Source organism: Falco peregrinus, chromosome 3 (assembly GCF_023634155.1).
Source record: "Falco peregrinus isolate bFalPer1 chromosome 3, bFalPer1.pri, whole genome shotgun sequence".
NCBI classification, from domain to species: Eukaryota; Metazoa; Chordata; class Aves; order Falconiformes; family Falconidae; genus Falco; species Falco peregrinus.
In genome coordinates, this window is record NC_073723.1 from 68,293,395 (window position 1) to 68,312,099 (window position 18,705).

General features: G+C 36.5%; 1 protein-coding gene across 3 annotated transcripts in view; it reads right to left on the bottom strand.

The window, feature by feature from the left end:
• The window catches only part of NETO1 (neuropilin and tolloid like 1), a 74,831-nt gene that overhangs the window by 30,688 nt on the left and 25,438 nt on the right, over window positions 1-18,705 (bottom strand). For all 3 annotated transcript variants that reach the window (XM_027781753.2, XM_027781749.2, XM_005233865.3), the window contains exons 5-6: window positions 4,149-4,190; window positions 3,904-4,031 (exon numbers count right to left, since the gene is read on the bottom strand). In XM_027781753.2, the coding sequence (XP_027637554.1) occupies window positions 3,904-4,031; window positions 4,149-4,190 (170 nt within the window). The remainder of the gene's footprint in view (window positions 1-3,903; window positions 4,032-4,148; window positions 4,191-18,705) is intronic.

Here is an 18,705-nt window from a genome sequence, read left to right on the forward strand (position 1 = left end):
TGTCCATTCTTTCTCCGGGCTTTGTTGTACAGTAAAGTATTTTGGGATGGGGAGGTTCCTCCAGCTCTTTACTGTTTTGGGCAGGTTGGCACATTCAGTCAGCAGCTCCCATCTTCATTTTCCATTCTTGCTCTGATTAGTGTATGAAGTCAGCTTCTACACAATGTGCAGAACCCCCAGTATTTTTGAACTCTAGACTCACAGCCATCTTACTCAGCCAGAACTGGCTTTGAATGTTTATAAGAAACACACGTGTTGCAATGAGTCACTGTTAAATAGAAGGCTCCAGGTCTACGTATAGTTTGAAGTTGTGTTTAATCTGCCTTCTGCTGTCTTCTGAACTTCCAGAAAGTTTCAGTTCTGCATGCATTTTCAGCATTTTATTTTTTGTGTTTATAAGGTAATCAGTGATTGCTCTATTTTAAATGTGTGCAAGAAATTTGCTGTCCTTTGTCCTATTTCCACTTGCTGATGATAGGAGCAATATTACACCCAGACTGTCTGTTTGAAGCTCAGGCTTAGAGATCTCAAGTTCATTCTCCCTGACTGATCTCATTGCTCCTGTGTTGAGCTCAGACTTGGCTTGAAACTGGAATTGGAAACCAAGGAAAAGACTTGCATCTTGCTACTGCAGACAGTTTAGATTGGATGAGCTTAAGCCAAATGAAATTGCAAGCAGCCCACATTCTGGCACAGTTTAATTAAGAAACTAAAGATGTAAAGATCCAACCCAAATTCTGTCTGAGTAACTGGCCTTTTAGGCATAATTCCCAGTAACAAACTGTGCAGCCCAGAGTACAGGAACATGTGGATTTAAAGACATCTGCTGAGTTCTTACTGTTCTTAGCAGGAGAGCCTGTTTTCATAGGTGCAAGATGCCATAACTTAGAATGATGTCACTAGATTGTTATACTGAATATGTCATTAGTTCAAGGTTGGATAAGCACAAAGGAAGCTGACTGCAAAATATGACAATAGATTCCAGTTCACTTGAATCAGGCCCATAAACATTCTTACTGTAAATCTTACTTCATACAAGGTTTTTTTTAAATTTTATCCACTAATTTCTTCCTTAATATCTGAAAAATTTTCAACTTGTGCCAGTATGGCAATACCATAACCATATGTGTGTATATGCATGTATATGTGTGTATACATACAGATATATATTTGTGTATATATGTGAAAATCACACTAAGAATGTTCAAGTGCTAAATTGGACTTACCCCTCTAAGATTAATCTAACCTTGAAAACTGGGGTTTTTTTATAGCTTGCTGGAAAAGCTGTCAGCCCCACACGTTGGGAAACACTGATTTATGTGCTTGTATATTGCCCTGTCTCTCTACTCAGAGAATTTGGTAAGATGGGAACAGCAAGATTCATGGAGAGTACCCAGCCCTCTGCCTAAAGGTAGGATTAGGGATGTTTCTTTCCGTTTTCATAGGTTGTTACCTAACCTGCACCCTAAGACCACTAGCAATGCTGTCCAAACAAACTTGCTTAACCAGTTGTATCTGGTCTGGCTGAGCCCTCCAGCAGCCCTCACAGCGCTGTGCTTGTACTGGTGGCTGGAAAGGTGGTGATAACACACCAGTGCCCTGACTGCTCCTGAGCAGTGCTCACAGGGCATCAAGGCTGCCTCTCCAACCTCCCCCCTCCTCTTACCAGAAGGCTGGGGGTGGGCAAGAGCTTGGGAAGGGACATAGCCAGGACAGCTGATGCAAAGTGACCAATGGGGTATTCCATGCCATATGATGTCTGCTCAGATATAATAGCTAAAAGAAAGGAGGAAGGGGTAGTATTTGGTATTTATGTTTGTCTTCCAGAGCAACCACTGGGGTAACTGAAGCCCTGCTTCCCAGGAAGTGGCCAAATATCACCTGCTAATGGGAAGCAGAGAAAAACATCCTTTCCTCGCTTCTGCGTGTACAGCTTTTGCTATTATTTCATCAAACTGCCGATATCTTGACCCACATGTTTTTTCCCATCTTATTTTCTCCCCCCTCCCTTTCTGCTGGGGAGGGGAGTGATAGAACAGGTTGGTGGACACCTGGTGTCCAGCCAGGGTCAACCCACCACACCAATCATTCATAATGCCCTCCCTGGTATTTGAAATTTGCTTCCCTAGTATCTAACCTGAATCTTTCTTTTGGCATGAAGGACCATGACTTATCCTATCGACATCAGAGCTCTCCTTCCTCATTGTAAAAGCCTTTTATTATCTGGCATCATGCTCCTTCAAAAAAATCTTCTAGATGACATTGAATAACTTTCCGTTTTTCCTCAGGTTTCCTAGAACTCTCTCATTGCTCTCCCTTCCAGATGCTCTTCAGCTGCTATACATTTCTTGAAATGCAACACAACTTAATGCAAGTATAGAAGTTCATGAAGAGCTAAACTATTTTTAATCCTCTATTAACAGTGGTACTGTGGCATTCTTCTGATACACACTGTGTGTATGGCTATGTAGCTACACAATTTGTATTTTTACATCAGGACTGAAGTCTGGATAAATCCTACAGGTAACTAAACATAGGACTTCTATCAGGGCTTTGAATCATATAGAACTTTAGAGTTAGAACAGGTAAGATTATCGCGACATTATCTGTCCGACCAAGCATAAACTGTAATTAAGACTATAGAACAATTTTATTGGCTGATTTAATTGTGCTGATTCTAATAAGCACAACTCTAATGTTGTGTTTACCTGTTTTCTACTAATACATAAGTATATAATGTATACAATAATAACTCATCAGTCCAGTCATTTCATGTCTATAGCTACTTACTGTAGCAAAGCGCGAAGCTCATCTACTTAATCGAAAACCTCTATGAATATTGAATTTATCCAAAAGTAAAAAGAGAGAGAGATTAAAGTATATTCTGGAAATAATTTATCTGTAGTCTTTATGAGCCAAATGTTCAACTCCTCTCCTAAACCTTCACAATGCTGATATTAATGACTTTTTCTATTCTGGAAAGCCTTCCTCCTGCTTATTCAATACCAAATGCTGAAACAGTTAAATATATCCAGGACACTCTGTTCTGAGATTATATATATAATAAAACCAACTTATTTGTTTAAAGATGGCAGAGAGTAGTGGATTATAAATTCTAGCTTTTAAAATATTTCCTGTCAAATAAAACACACTAGAAAAAATAAAATAATGAGTTGTCTTTAACAGAGTGAAAGTAGGTGGGAGGCACAAAGCTGTTCCAGTTGCAAAGAGAGGAGAAACAGTAGTGTAGCCAGCAACAATCAATCCATATAGTAACCGATAAGATAGGAACTGAATAAGGGAGGAACTCAAACAGAATCCAAGAATTGTTAAATTCATTGCAGTCCTCTCCTGTTCGTTACAAATGCCTGGCTTGCTGGCTGTGGTGGGAGAGAAATGGGAACACTCTCTGTTTTTTTCTGTGGCTCTAAACCAAAGGAAATAAAGGTCTTATACAGAGGAATGTGAATTTACCTTGGCTCCATTTTCACAGTTCCCAGATAAGAAACAATAATGACCTCAGGGAGCCAGCAGTGTTTCCTTAGTAGTCCCTATATTAAGTATTTGAAATATATTGAAAATTAAGGTGATAAGATTACCTCCTGCTTAGGAAAACACATTGATTCTTTAAAAATATGAGCAAAATTAAAGATGAATTTAAGAAAATTATTTATGGCACAAAAAGCACATTAACACTGCCCACATCATTATTTATAGAGAAGGGAGGTTATTTTGGCTGAGGTGACAAATTGCCCTTCCACGGCAGAAGGCAAAAAAATGGTTTACAAGTTCAAGCTGTAAAGTTATTAAACAAGATCTGACTGTACTAAGAAATGCACAAGTTATCAGATAAGTCAATTTCTTAAATTAAATGGCAAATCAGCAAGTGGATGAAGGACTGACCTTGGATCGGGGTGGTGCTCGGATGTACCATTTACAGTCTACTGCTTCAGTTTCAGAAGCTTTTCCTTCTTTGACAATTTGTACAGATTCCACAATTCCTTCAGGTCCTCCCATCTCAAACTCACAAACTGAATAACAAAATACCAGAAAAAATGAAACCTGAACAGCAAACAAAAATATTTTCTACAGCAGAGTGCAAAGGCCTCCAAGTTAAAAAAAATAAATAAACAAAACAACATACCAACCTGGCAATGGCTTCAAAACGCCAAGGTCCTTAAAATCTGGATCTTAAAAATTGAGAAAGACAAAATTAGTTTTGTTCAATATCTTGGCTATAACGTCAATGTGCTAAAATTTGACAATGCACTTCAGTGATATAATTATACATATGTTTCTTGGAAATAAGAAGTGTTCCAAAACTATGGCAACACATAATGCAAGACTAGTTTTTTTCTGGTACGAAATCCTGCTCTTCCCTGTCTGTCTCTTTCAGAAGGTTGAGTTAAAAAAATATTTCTTCATACACTAGCAAGCAAGAATATCACACAACTAACCACATGACACTTTAATACAGTTAATGAAAGAGGATATATTTACAGATCCATTCAGAACCCTTTTGCCTATTTTTCAGTATAACACTCAGTTTAACTAGAGAATTCTAAACTTCATTCTGTGTTTATGAATACTCTGCCATCCCTACCAACAAAGAGGAGACACTTTCTGTGTCAGCAACATCCACTTGGCCTTCCTGGAATAAATACCATAAGTATTTACCATGGATTTCATTGTGCTAACAAAGTAATGTCTAACACATGTGCTATCTTAAATCAGGTAAACATGATTATATTAACCATCTGAGATGGTTTTTATTATGCTTTTACAGCCAGGTATAACACATAGATGCAATGAGTTTGGTCTTAAGCCTATGCTTCAATAGACAACTATCCATAGCCAAATCATCATTTCACAAAATTTGGCCCATTTTGAAGATACTGTCCAAAACCAGAAATGTTAAACAAACTAAAGTATTTCAAGAGAAAACTATTTCTTCAGAATAGACTGGTCTTGTCTCAGAGATTTTTATCACTTGCACTGCTTTTCTACCTAAAGTGAATGTTCTGCACTGTCTTTCTTATTTTCAGAAGAAAACATAAACCAAACAAACATAAAGCAACCAATTAACCAAAAAAACTCACCAAAAAAAAAAAAAAAAAACCCAAACAAAAAAAACCAACAACAAACCCCAACAAATACATCCACTGTCCTTTCTTTTTCTCTGGAAAGTTGAAAGGATCTGCTATATTGAAACCAATGAACCAACGATAAACACTTCTATATAAACACTGCATTAAGCTTCTCCTGAGTCACATACATAGTGTCCAGGTCTCAAAAAGATTGCATAAGAGAAAAACTGAGGTAGAGTTTGAGAGGTAGTCTACTCATGCAATTGATCTTACTTTTTCAGGATCAGGTCAGTGCAGTAAAAACTATAAATGAAACCGTGAAGAGAAGGTTTGGAAGAAATGTTTCAAATGAAAAAAAAAAAACCACCACCAACCCAACCCACTACTAAAACTGCTGTTCTCCTCTAGCCTTAGTCAAGTTGGGACAGTAGAATCATAACCAAATAATATCCTGAAAAAGTCTAGTGCTCTATAAGCAAGATCAGCCATTTTTAACCTGAACAGTCAGAATGTGTTGACTTCAAAAATCAGAGATGTAAAGTCACTTTTTTAAATTGTCCCTCTATAACCAGGCTGCGGTTGTTCTTCCCAGTTATCTTTTACAGTTGCACAATATAAACCATGAGTGAATACTTATGAACTTAAGGGACTGCCAGTATAACTGAGTAGGCAATTAGTATTAATTGTTGAGCAGTTTTATAGGTCAGTAGATAGATATGATAGCCAACAACACTAAATATAATTAAATATTTCAGTTAATGTACTTGGATGTTTATACCTAGTGCTGAAAGCAAGATACTTGAAGGAAAATTACTTTGACTACTGCCTCAAATTAACATCCAAATCATGTCCAGTGTAACCATTACGTTTATTCCTTTTGCTGAGTTCGCAAGGACCACTCTGATATACTAAAAACACTCTACCACATTAGCAAAGTACAGAGGAGGAAAAAAGGAGAGAAACATCCTGACAGGATTTCTCCCATATGAAGGAGTTTTCATATAAAGGAGTGATAGTAGCAAGAATCCAGGCTGAAGTGTAATCTAGACCATGAAATTTGACCAACAAAACAATTCTAAAATTATGTTCTTATTTGTTAACAATACAGTAACACTGGTAACAATGCACATAGAAGTGCACAATCTGTTAAAATTCTAGGAATATGGTAGATCTTGCTCAGTTATGAAGAATAATCTTTTTGCAACCTTTCAACATCTCAAGTGATAGTAAACCAAAATCTGTGACACCTGAGGTAATACACTTCATTAAACATTAACAGGATATCAATACTATAATTTTAAAAATCTGTAAATAAGGTATCATCAGACATGCTGGAAATTCAGCTATGTTTAAGCATAATTACCCAGCAAATGTTTGGTTTTTTAAATAGTCTACCATTAAACAGATTATTCTTTAGCAGCTCTTCTGTATGTAATTCAATCAAACTGTTATTATCAGTCTGGCTGAGTCAGAACCCTTTTAATGATATCTAAACACTGACTGACTAGATCTTCCAATAGACAGATAGTCCTGATGAAAATTATGTTCCCATTAGGAAAACTTCCCAAGACAGGAGAATTTTGCTGTGAAAAATAAGATTGATCACTTATAATAAAAAAGTAGGATGCAATAGGCCTTGAGGGGTATGCAATACATGTAATTTATTTATTTATTTTTCATGGGGATCTCCTTAATGGAGAAATGAAGTATGCAAAGAGAAAACCAGGAACTGTCATAAGAAATGTGAAAATGTGTAAAGGTTATATAAATGGCAGACCTGGCATCCAAAACAAGTTCTGTGGGTTTTTCCTGAAGCATTGAATGTCTCTTTTAAAACCTACCAATACAAAAAAAAAAATAATCCAGAAATCTCCTTTGGTGATATATTACAACCTATTCCACAAATAACAGATTCCTGGAATGGTTTAGTTACTCTAAGCTTTTCTGTAATGTCTCTGTGAAACAGAGAATTACATTTGAAACTTACGAGATGCAAAAATCTTTACAAGGCTATTTAGAGTTACTGGCAAACAAGAAGAATGAGAAATTGTAAAGTAGCCCAAAGGAGAATATGGTGATAATCTGTAATTTCCTTAACTGGTAAAAAAATGTGGTAGATGAGCAGACAGTGAAGTGGACTGGAAACTGGCTGAACAATCAGACCCATGATGGTGGTGTTCAGTAGTAAAAAGTCTAATTGGAGGCCATTATTGAGTGGTAGGTATAACCAAGGGGCCAACACTAGTCCGATCCTGTTTAACATCATTAATGATCTGGAGGATGAGGCAGAGTGAACCCTCAGCAAGTTTGCTGATGACACAGTACTGGGAGGAGTGGCTGATACACCAGAAGGCCATGCTGCCATCCAGAGCAGCTTCAGCAGGCTGGAGAAATAGGCTGACAGCAACCTTCCGAAGTTCAACAAGGGGAAGTGCAAAATCCTTCGTATGGAGAGGAATAACCCCATGTACCACTGTATGCTGAGTCCACCCAACTGGAAAGCAGCTTTGCAGAAAAGGACCAGGGGGGCCTGGTGGACACCAACTTGAACATGGGCCTGGCAAACAAGGCCACCAGTATCCTGGGCTGCATTAGGAAGAATACTGCCAACAGCTGAGGAGGGATGTGATCCTTCCCCTCTGCTTGGCACTGGTAAGGCCATACCTGTAGTGCTGTGCCCAGTTCTAAGCTCCTCAGTACAAAGGTGATATGGAGCTACTGGAGACAGTCCAGCAAAGGGTCATGAAGCTGATTAAGGGACTGAAGCATCTCTTCTATGAGGAAGGATTGAGAGAGCTGGGACTGGTCAGCCTGGAGAAGAGAAGGGCCAGAGGGGATCCTACCAGTGGGTATAGATGTCTGAATGAAGGGTACAAAGAAGATGGAGCCAGGCTTTCTCAGTGGTATCCCGTGATGGAACAAGAGACAATGGGCACACACTGAAACACAGGAGGTTCTGTCTGAACATCAGGAAACGCTTTTCCACTGCAAGGGTAACTGAGCACTGGCACGGGCTGCCCAGAGAGGTTGTGTAGTCTCCAACCTTGGAAATATTCAAAAGTCATCCGGACATGGTCCTGGAGACCCAGCTCCAGGTGGCACTGCTTGAAAACGGGGTTGGACAAGATGACCTCCAGAGGTCCCTTCTAACCCCAACCATTTTGTGATCCTCTGATTCTGTAACAACTAAACACCAGAATAGGCTAATATTGAAATAACTAGTCGAATGACAAATCTAAGGTAATAGCAGAGGTTAGACAAATCCCTATCACAATGCAGACTTGTTTTGATGGAATTTGCTTTGAGTCATAGGAGCATATATCCCCAACCTGAGAAATCTGTAATGTTTAGGACTGGTTTCAAATAGATCCACTAGGTCTTCATGGGAGCCTCTAAGGGTTTTGGATGCTGACTCTGGGATCTGTTCTATATGTGGCCCATGGAAACCATGCTACTTTCCTTTATTTTTCATTTCACTGTTAATATGCAACAAGGCTGACTTTTCTGAGCAGCTGGCAAGCATGGAATTTAAATACGAAACCAGGAGGACAATTCTAATGAGTTAGGGCACCTGATTGCTCAAAAAACTTGTGAAATAAAGAAAATTGTAAAGTATAAAACAATTTTAGGTTAACTAGATCAACTCTTAAAAAAAAAGTAAATTACTTTGTTTACAAGTAAACTGCAGCATCTTATGTGGTTGCCCAGCTGTGGCATATCCACACAGAAACATTTACCCACTTATGCATACACGTGTAAGTCACTTGCACAGAAAGTGAAATTGTTTAAAATTCTATTACTTCAGTTATTTCTGTAAAAGACAGGTAAATTGTATGTAACAGAAAGAGGGAAAATACATAAAGTTCAAACTAATTACTAGCAACAAGATATTCTTTTGGTAAGTATTATTACAATTCTACTTTAAAAGACCAAATTTTGAATAAAATACCCACAGTTATCAAACCTGTTCAACTTGTTTTCAAAGACAGATTCCACAAGGCTCTTAAAAGTAATTTTAAGTCACACAGAACAGTTACAGGATTTCTTTCTTGCAAGTGCACAAATTTGTGGGTAAAGCTCTCACACTCTGTTTATCAGTTTCTTTACTTTTTCATCTAACATTCATTTGGACATTGTCTTACACTGAGCATCAAACTTGTTGCTTGTACTGATCGAAATAGTAGAAATCTCACTCTTTTGATTTAAGTAAACAGGTGTTTCAATATCTCTTCTGAAAATAATGGAAGATTGAGCTGGTATGTTATGCTTAATTATGCACAATTTTGTATGTCTGAATTACAGTATATGTATTAAAGAATACGAGAAATTACTGTATGGTCAGAAGTCCAGACGAAGTAAGCACCACAAAATCCTGGTGCAGATATGATAAACTGTTGAGGTATTTTGCTTGCTTTTCTTCTATAAATGAGAAAATAATGATCAAACTATAAACTACAAAGGATTGATGTTTAAAACATAAAGGAGATTTTGCTGTTTGTGAATACAAACCCCTCTTTTTTTAGAGATGTATACACAAGTAGTTACAGTATGTAGAATCCATATTTCCAATGATAAACAGGGAAGCTTCATTTTTACTCATTGAGCAGACAGCTGTAGATACATCTTTCCACTTTCCTGTCTTTGAATGACTATAGACATTCAATTTTTATCTACCAATATTTAAGACATTTTAACACATCCCCATGGTTCTCCATCATAGAACTTACTAGAGACCTGATTTTACATGTAAATGCTCATGTAAAAGTAAAGAGAATTGCACTATTGAGCAAGACACCAGTTATTTATTTTCAAGATTATGAAGTCAGGTTCTTTTACCATGATTTCTGGGAGCCTAAACAAGTTCTGTCCTCTTGAAATATAGTTCTATGTAAAAGCAGAGCTTGCAGAACTCTGTACAGAACAGCAGGATTATTCTAAGGTATTTTATATGGTTGCCTCCTAGTATTTGATGATACAGTAAAAATACCAGAAGATGATGACCAAGAGATTTTAAAAGCATAAAAATACGCTTAAAGAATCACTTAAGCAATTCTAAAATAGAACAGCATTTCTAAAAGTAAACATTTTTTGTGAGGTGTACAAAGAAAGGGAACCTAACTATTCCACTGGGGAAAGTGAAAGTACTAAGTTAAAAAAACAAAATGAAGTGAAATAGATATGCAAAAATGCACAAATTATTGTCTTGTTAACAAAAAATAAAATTTGTTGTGATTATTTTTTTTCAGCTCTGTAGTCTTCTTGAAACTTCCATATCTGTATTAAATATCTGTCTGTACCTGTATTAAATATAGCAAAGGATCTTCAAATAAAACCTGTAGTTTACTAGGCACCTTGAAAACGAGTTCTGTAATAATTATAGCTGGCAATAGTATGTGCTTTTTGTTTTCTGTGTTCTTTCCTTCAAGAACAATATTGTGAGCAATGAGGCAGCTATTCTGGAGTCTACATATTTATAATCTAAAAAAATGCTTCTCAAATTTTTCACTCCTTAGCACAGTCATGAAAGAACTCAAAGGTGGTAAGTGCAAATGTAGAAGTGAATATGACTCTTGCTATTTCACCTTGAAGTTCTACCTGCTATTAGATCAGCAAGAAGTCATATGAAGACAAATAAGCCAAAAAAGATTTGTACTCTAGAGAAGTTTGAGACACTGTTTTTGAGATGCAGCTGCATAAGGAAACACTACTTTGTCTTGAACTTTGTGATCTGACTCACTGTAAAGTACACTAAAGCTACTATTTGTCTTTGGAAGAAATTTTATAAATGAATGCTGTGAGCAGTAGGTGAAGTAAAATCATATTTAGAAAAATACAATCAACCTGCTCTGGTTACTTTTACCAGACTCCTTATATTGTTGAAATAACACAAACTGCCTTGCGGAAGTTTTATTTCTAAATTATTATTTTATTATTTTTTTATTATTTTTTAGGGCTTTTTTTCTCACATTTACTATTCTTAGCTCATATTCACAAACAAAACATCTTTATAGTGTATTTAATATACTGATTTACAAACTGCACGGCTATGGCGACCTCATTAAGATGAGATACTGCATGTGTTAGCAATAGACAGACATTTGTATACCAAAAGGTAATACTTGTTTCTTTAACAAGTATTTGGAAATGAAAAGGCAGTATGATGAGGAAAGAAAATCCATGTCTTTGCTTAACTTTTTGCTAAGATTGGTCAAACTGAGCAGACAGGAAGTGCCTGAATGAACTCCACTGCCACAAGCCACATGATTACAGAGGTCACACCCAGATTTTTCTTTTCATGTACACAAATGAGCTTTAAGGTTTTGAGACCTTAGCCTGCTTGCCTTCCTTGTCTACTCTGTAAACCATTTAGAGTAGGTTCTTTCTCCAGTCTAAATTTCATATGGGTAGGAAACATGTCAGAAGGTAAGAGAACTCATGAGAGCCTGGATTTCATCCTCAAATGGTGTTTGGACTATTTGGTAAGTGCACCTAAACCCCAGAAGTGAGAAGTACTTCTTTGAACTGACCTAGTGAGAGAGCAAGAATGGGCAACAGTGCTACCAAGGCTCCTGAGTAGAAAGAGGAAGTCTGGGAGCTTTGATGATATGTGTGGTATTATTTGGCAGATCATTTCTATTATGTTAAATATTTACACTAGCAGCTGCGTGCTCCAATTAGGCGTCATATTCCCCTTATGCAGCACATTGTGTGTAGAAACACAGGGAAAAAATGATCCTATGATGTGTATTTCAGAGACTGCTCATATCTTTCTGTTGCCCAGAAGCATGTGGAACAAGACTGAATGAGGGCAGGGGCCCACTTTATCTGACCTGCGCAGCCTTGCTGCCACAGTGCGGCTGACTCGGCCATCAGTCAAGGGCAGCGCCTCATATGCGTCTCCCCAAGATAATATCCCAGTAGCTTCCTGTGATTGACTAACAGTCTCTAACTTGACTAGGAAGAAACATGTGCAACATAAAAGCGTTATGGAGCTTTTCCTGAATTATGGTGAATACTAAGTATGGCCTAGTCACGCAATTTCAACGTAGTACTGCTAAGGCTTGCTATTTGTCATTCGTTTGTTACAGATGACTCCTAGCCTAACCCAAGGAAATAACACTTTATGTTCGTGGCAGAAGTATATGGAAAAATGATTCAGAGGATTTAGCCACCACTGGTTGCTAGGCATTACTGCTGCAGATTGAAACCAGTTATACATGGTTATTGCTTGCTATACCATTCAGTGCTCAATCTGCATAGCCTTTTCAGAGAGGCCATTCACGCTGTATCGGTCCATAGAGTGGGTTTGCCAGGACAGAGGGAACTTGTGGAAATAATCTAGTGGTATAAAGAAACCTTTGGGTTTTTATCATAGAACAAATGCTTTCTCCCACTTTTAGCTCAGAACGTTCAACAGAATGAATATATTCACTGCAATGTTTGCAATTCTTTTGAAGTGCTACATCTTTTTCAGCTATTATACTCAACAGAACACATTACTTGTGCTACTTCAAATAGTATTGAATAATCTGTAGTTGACTGCATATTAAGTCACATTACTAAAACAAACAGAAAAGTTAGCATAGTGTTTACATCTACTAATATTACCCCAGCTATGGCATGTATGCTATTGGCATCTTTGTAAAGATAACTGCATCTCACATGAGAAGCTCAAAGATCTCTTCTAGGTTCCACATGTGAATAGTTCACCATTCACTTTAACAAGAGATTTCTTGCACTGTCTCCAAATATTTTTCTCTTACAGCTTAGCAAAGCACTATGTGGACTTTCACTAAAGTGAATAACCATGTCAGAGAGCACTGGAAGGGAACTGAGTTCTGTTTGTAAAAACAACTGATTGCTTAATCATCTGGATGTATAAGATACCAGAAGGAGATGAAGCACACACAATAGTCCAGAAAATATGATCCTTAGAGAGGAAGCAAGTGAAATACCTATACAAAAAACCCATTCATTAGTTTACTGTACAACTGCTAGATTTTTGGAAGTCATTGGGTGAATTATGCTGTACTGCTGTCCAGTAACAGTCTTTGAATGATTCTAAAATCCAATGTCACAGGATGTTTTTAAAATGTATTCCATGTCCAGAGTAGAAAGCTGTTGGTGCTTAGGATCAAAAGGAGAATTCTAGGTTTTCATCCCCACTGGAGCCTGAATGCTCTTTTCCTGAAGAAGAAATAAAAAACCTTAGAACAGGGGTCCTCAAACTTTTTAAACAGGGGGCCAGCACGCGGATGAAGTGGCAGGCAGTCATCTGCGGCTGCTTGGTTTCCCCACCCAACCCCCGGCAGGGGGAGGCAGGGGGGTTCTGTAAATACCGGGGGACGGATTGAGGACCCTGGGGGGCCATAGTTTGAGGACCCCTGCTCTAGAACTTATCAAAGCAAAAGTGGAATTCATTCATTAAACAACATTTGTCAACTCTAATTGTAATTACATGTGCCCACCACAGACACTTCAGTGAGCAAGAAGAGAAACTCTAAAAGCCACATACCTCAATGAATTGCTGAGGAAGGCATATCAACATGAAGTCCCAGAAACAACTGTGGGAAAAATAAGTCTTCTTTCCTGTCCCTTTAGCATCCATAGCAGTAGAGCTTTCAGTGACACCAGAGCTTTACTTCTGCTGCTGCTACTTTTAGGAGGTTTCCTGCCTAGCAATTGCCTTTTCAGGGAGCACTGAGCTATTGACCCCAGTAGTTTTCCCAAATGTACAAAGCCCTCTCTACAGAATGAGAAGATGGGTTTTCTTCAGCTTTAGCTACAGAATATACTGTGGAGCTTCCCTGGAGATATTATTGCACCTTTTTTGTTTCTTCTTTTTTTTTAACGGCACAGGGTAGCAGCTTTCTTTGAGGAACTGTTACAGAAAGAAGATAACTCTGTGTGTTAAACTGTGAATTCCTACCTAAATTACCCACAAACTTGTGAATTTTACATTTTATTATACAAGATAATATTCAGATATTTAAGGGACATAAATAATATATGGGAAGGGACCAATAACCCTTCCACTCTTTCTAGTATTATGAAATTTAACTTCTGAGATTATAGGAGGAAAACATTTTGATACATTTTTGGTTAAGTAAGGATTTACAGCTAGGTCTTTGGCCTTACAGCCCATCTGCTTCCTATTGCTTACAACTTCATGAGAATGACATTCCCTTTTGTTCAAATAGATCATTCTCTAATTTCATGCAATTAAAGTGCCAGAGAACAGTCCAAACTATGATCAATTGCTAATACTGACCTAGCATAGACATAATCTGTTAGAAAGAAGACACTAGGTCAGCTGGGACTTTTATTATTTTGATGAGGATGGCCCTATAGAATGTTTTACTATGTATTTGACTAAAACAAACAGTTCTTACCAACTAGCCTCAAATCGTTTCCACTTAGACTAATGGATAAAGATTTTTGTTCCTTAGTAGCAGTTAAGCCATGTTTTGCTATATGCCCACACAAAAAAATCAACCGGATGCTAAATTCTAAATCAAAGGGTATCATCTTCAACCTTTTTAACTTCTACTTTAAACAAGATCCTTCTAATAATCTTCAGTCCTCTTTGAGTATCATTTATGCCACATGCTCTGTGCCACATGCTCTGTGTTCACTAAATTCTCAAAGTGGTTTGTCATGAACATCTGCAAACAACTGGGTCTGTGGATAACTGGAGACCTGTAACCTAGAGCTTGAAAAGAGTCAGATTCATGTCCTTAAAAGCTCATTTACCACTGACTTTTCCTCACCCAGAAACTCCAGATCCAGCTATCCCTAAACAGTGATTATATATAATCAGTATAGATCAATAATTTTTAATTCTATTATCATAACTGAGGAATTTAGATTAAAAAAAGATAGTTTCCATTTAACAGTTTAACAGATTTGCAGTTTTTCTCCTCTATTCAAAAGCTACCAGTCTGAAGCAACAGTCTGATTTCCACTGGATTTACTCACAGTTTCAGTATTGATTCCCACAGAAACAGGTTTAGGCCCACAATCTGAGCAGAATTTAGCAACTGATTTATTGAGTGCTACACTGATTGACTGGCTCAGTCTCATACGGAGAATAAAAACTGGTCTTTTGCATCACATTCACCATGAAAAAGCCATTGTCATTCATTGTATCAGTTTGGGAAGGGAGTGTTCATAAGTCCTTATGTCTACTTTATTCAATATCCAATATTGTCATTAACTGGCTAAATCAAATATTGCCATTAACTGGCTGAACAGACTGGGAAAGAACAGCAAAGTGGGTACTGATTAGAGATTGTCCAGTTCTTTTGCTGGTGTGGTAATATTTAGAAGAAATGAGGAATCAGGACAGTTTTCACTTGCAGCAGCAGCAGGTCAAACATGATGGTCAGTCACAGCACTTGTGTGTGATTTTTAAGTATGGGTCAGCCGTTAATCCAACAAGCAGGCAATAATTAAATTTAATTTGACCAGATCAAGTTTTTGACTGTAAAACACCAGGAATTTTTCCAGCTTGATTTGAAAGAGTCATTTAAAGCTCCAGTGATATATATATATATATATATATATATATATATATATATATATATATATATATATATATAAAAATAATCAAATATAAATAAAACCTTTCATTTAAAAGTACTTGGCAAATCATTGATCTATATGTATATTGGAATATCACTGATACGCAATATTCTGGAATACAAACAGTTATATTAATATAAATTATTCTTGTGGAGAGAGCAAATGCAATTACAGAAGCTCAAATTACACAAATCTGATTTTTAAACTACTAAGCCAGTATGCATTTTATCAAAAAACACCCAAACTTATAAATTTATTTTATATTTTATATAATTTCAGTATGGACTTTGTAGTCCATGTGACCCATGGTAGCAGTTAATAACCAACTGTCTAATCCACATAATGAAATCAGCATTAAAGAACAAAATAATTTTAACAATAATTTTCTGCATTCTTTTTTAATATCGATTTTCACATAAAGTTGATAAATGAGCTACAGGAAAGAAAAGAAAGGGGGGGGGGGGGGGCAGAAGAAGCAGTATCATACAATCTTTTATTAACCCACATACTGCAACCAGCAGATTTGATAACATTGTCTCTTGAGCTTCAACTATCAGATAACATCTGGCAAATGATGTTTGTAAGTCCTGTTACACAACATCTTCTGGCTTCTCAGTGTCATCTATATGTGACTAGAATAACACATTTCACACTGCCTGCTTCTGTCATGCTAGTACAAATTATTAATAATGGATGTGCTACAGATATCAGTTTATTTGAAACTGAATTCTCAGAAAATATTTGGTGATTCTGTAACCGTCTTACTCAACGCTCAAGCAATCTTTCTTAACAGAAATTGCTGGATATTAGATGTAGTCTTTTGACATCAAAGTATTTAAATAAACTTTCTGCATTCCTAATGTGTAATGATCTCTGAAGCAGTATGTTTAAGTGTTGATCAAAAGTATTTTCTTACAATTTTCACAATTTTGCCATTAATTTATTGCTTTCAATGGCATTATCATTTGGTAGATCTAATCACCCTAAACATAAAAAAAAAAAATTACAAAAATTGAAAGTCTATTTTAGACTGTGTAGCACAGACCAAAACATTTTGTCTCACTGAAGTTAAATTCCCCTCTGCAAATCTATTTGAGGAAACACTAATGTCAGACACTCATTTACCTAGTGAATTGCAGACTATGTTGTGATCATGTAAACAATGGGCATTCATCATAGTCGAGAAGAGTCTTCAGAGCAAAAATAACTTGAGGGCACTCTAATTGTGAAAGACATTTGTGTACTTGAATATTTCTGGTATTTTTTGTATCATGCATTTTTAATAAGAAATAGAAAATGTCTGTCTTGATAATTTCTCTCAAAGGGCAGAAGTAATTTTGATAACAGTAATGTTAACCTGATTTGATTATAAATGATTTGCATCTTTTTTAATGAAAGGATCTCAATTAGACTATATGTCCACATAATTGCAAAACACTCTTAAATCAGATTGGATATACCACGGCCAACTTGAATACAAGACTAAACCTCACGTGCCTGACTATGCACCCAACTTCACTGATATGAACAGAAGTCTCATTGTTAAACCAGAGGAGAATTTGGTCTGTTCATCTGAAATCTCTTCTGTATTATATGAAGTTGTAGATGATGCTTTTATCAGACTATACTAGTTAAATAAACACTGGATTGCAGCAACACTGATTTGCAAAAAAATTTTAAAAAGTAGGAAGACAAAAGGAGTTAAGGAATCCTGTAGACTTCATTCAGTAATTATAAATGCAAGTATTGAAAGTAATTTTAAATACTTATATATAATAATATAATTTCTTATAGTAATAAAATTAAAATTACATTTTTATTAATGGAATGTAATTTCTAGCAAACAATCAAGTTTGGGTATGTGGGGTTTTTTTAGCTAAATGGGAAAGAAAAGGCAAACAATACAAATATGAATAATGTAACTGAAAGATAACAGTGCCATGTCCACAAAGAAAATAAACTACTTAATTTTTAATCTTCCTAAATCCAGTGATTTCACTTAAACTATTATTTCAACAGACATCTCACTACCTAAATGTCTTTATGCTTGATCCTAAACGAATTGATAAAATAAATGAGCAGAGAATGTAGGCACTTTTAGGTGTCTGTAGATTGTTTAATAAGTGAATTGAGTAAAAAGTAAATAAACCAGTGATCAATAGTCATAGCTGCCAACAACATACAGCATGGGACACCATTCTTTGGCAGATCTGCAGCTGAGCTAGCTCAGGCTCAAGAGATCTGAATTTCTTTGATATTGGAAAGGCATGTGATAAAGGCAACTACTCCTCAGTCCTGAATTCTACTGAGTTCCAAAATCAGCTGGAGTGAGAACAGGAGATTTTGCACAAAAAGCAAGATACTAAAGATCATTTTGGTTTTCCCTAGGTACCTCTTGTTGTGGAGATTTTTTGGGGAGCTTAATTTCCAGGTTTAGAGAAAAGAACACATGATAACACAAAAAATCACAAACCTCTTTTCCTATCAATAAATAATTGTCCCTTTCAAAACATTATCCTTAAACATGGCTCCATTTTTATTTTTAAAAGCCCATTTGGCAATGGATGCACTACCACAACTTTAAGTCATAGGAATGTAGTAAAAATCTACTGGAAACTTCACTTTAATTTTAAAGTGTAAAATCTACGGAGTAGAACCACTAGTCATTGCTTACGGTTGCAGAACTGGTATCACTTATTTTTACAACTTCGAAACCTGACTGACAAACTGAGTTGGACAGAAAAATGTATCTGCATAAACTCAATTCTAAGCATGGCTGAAGAAAATTATACATTTTTACATGTAGAAAATAATTTCATTTCAGACAATTCCAAGGTGATTTTTTAGGGACAAGGATATCTAGAGGAAGAACAACACAGGAAGACAGACAAATCACTAATTGTGATGTCGTAACTCCAACAAAAACTTAGCTTACTGTAACAGAATATAAAAACAAGTGAAAACTAGGAGTTGGTGAGTAAGTTGAGCCTGCTTAAGGTTATATTAGGTGATATAAGGTGATATTGATCAAATA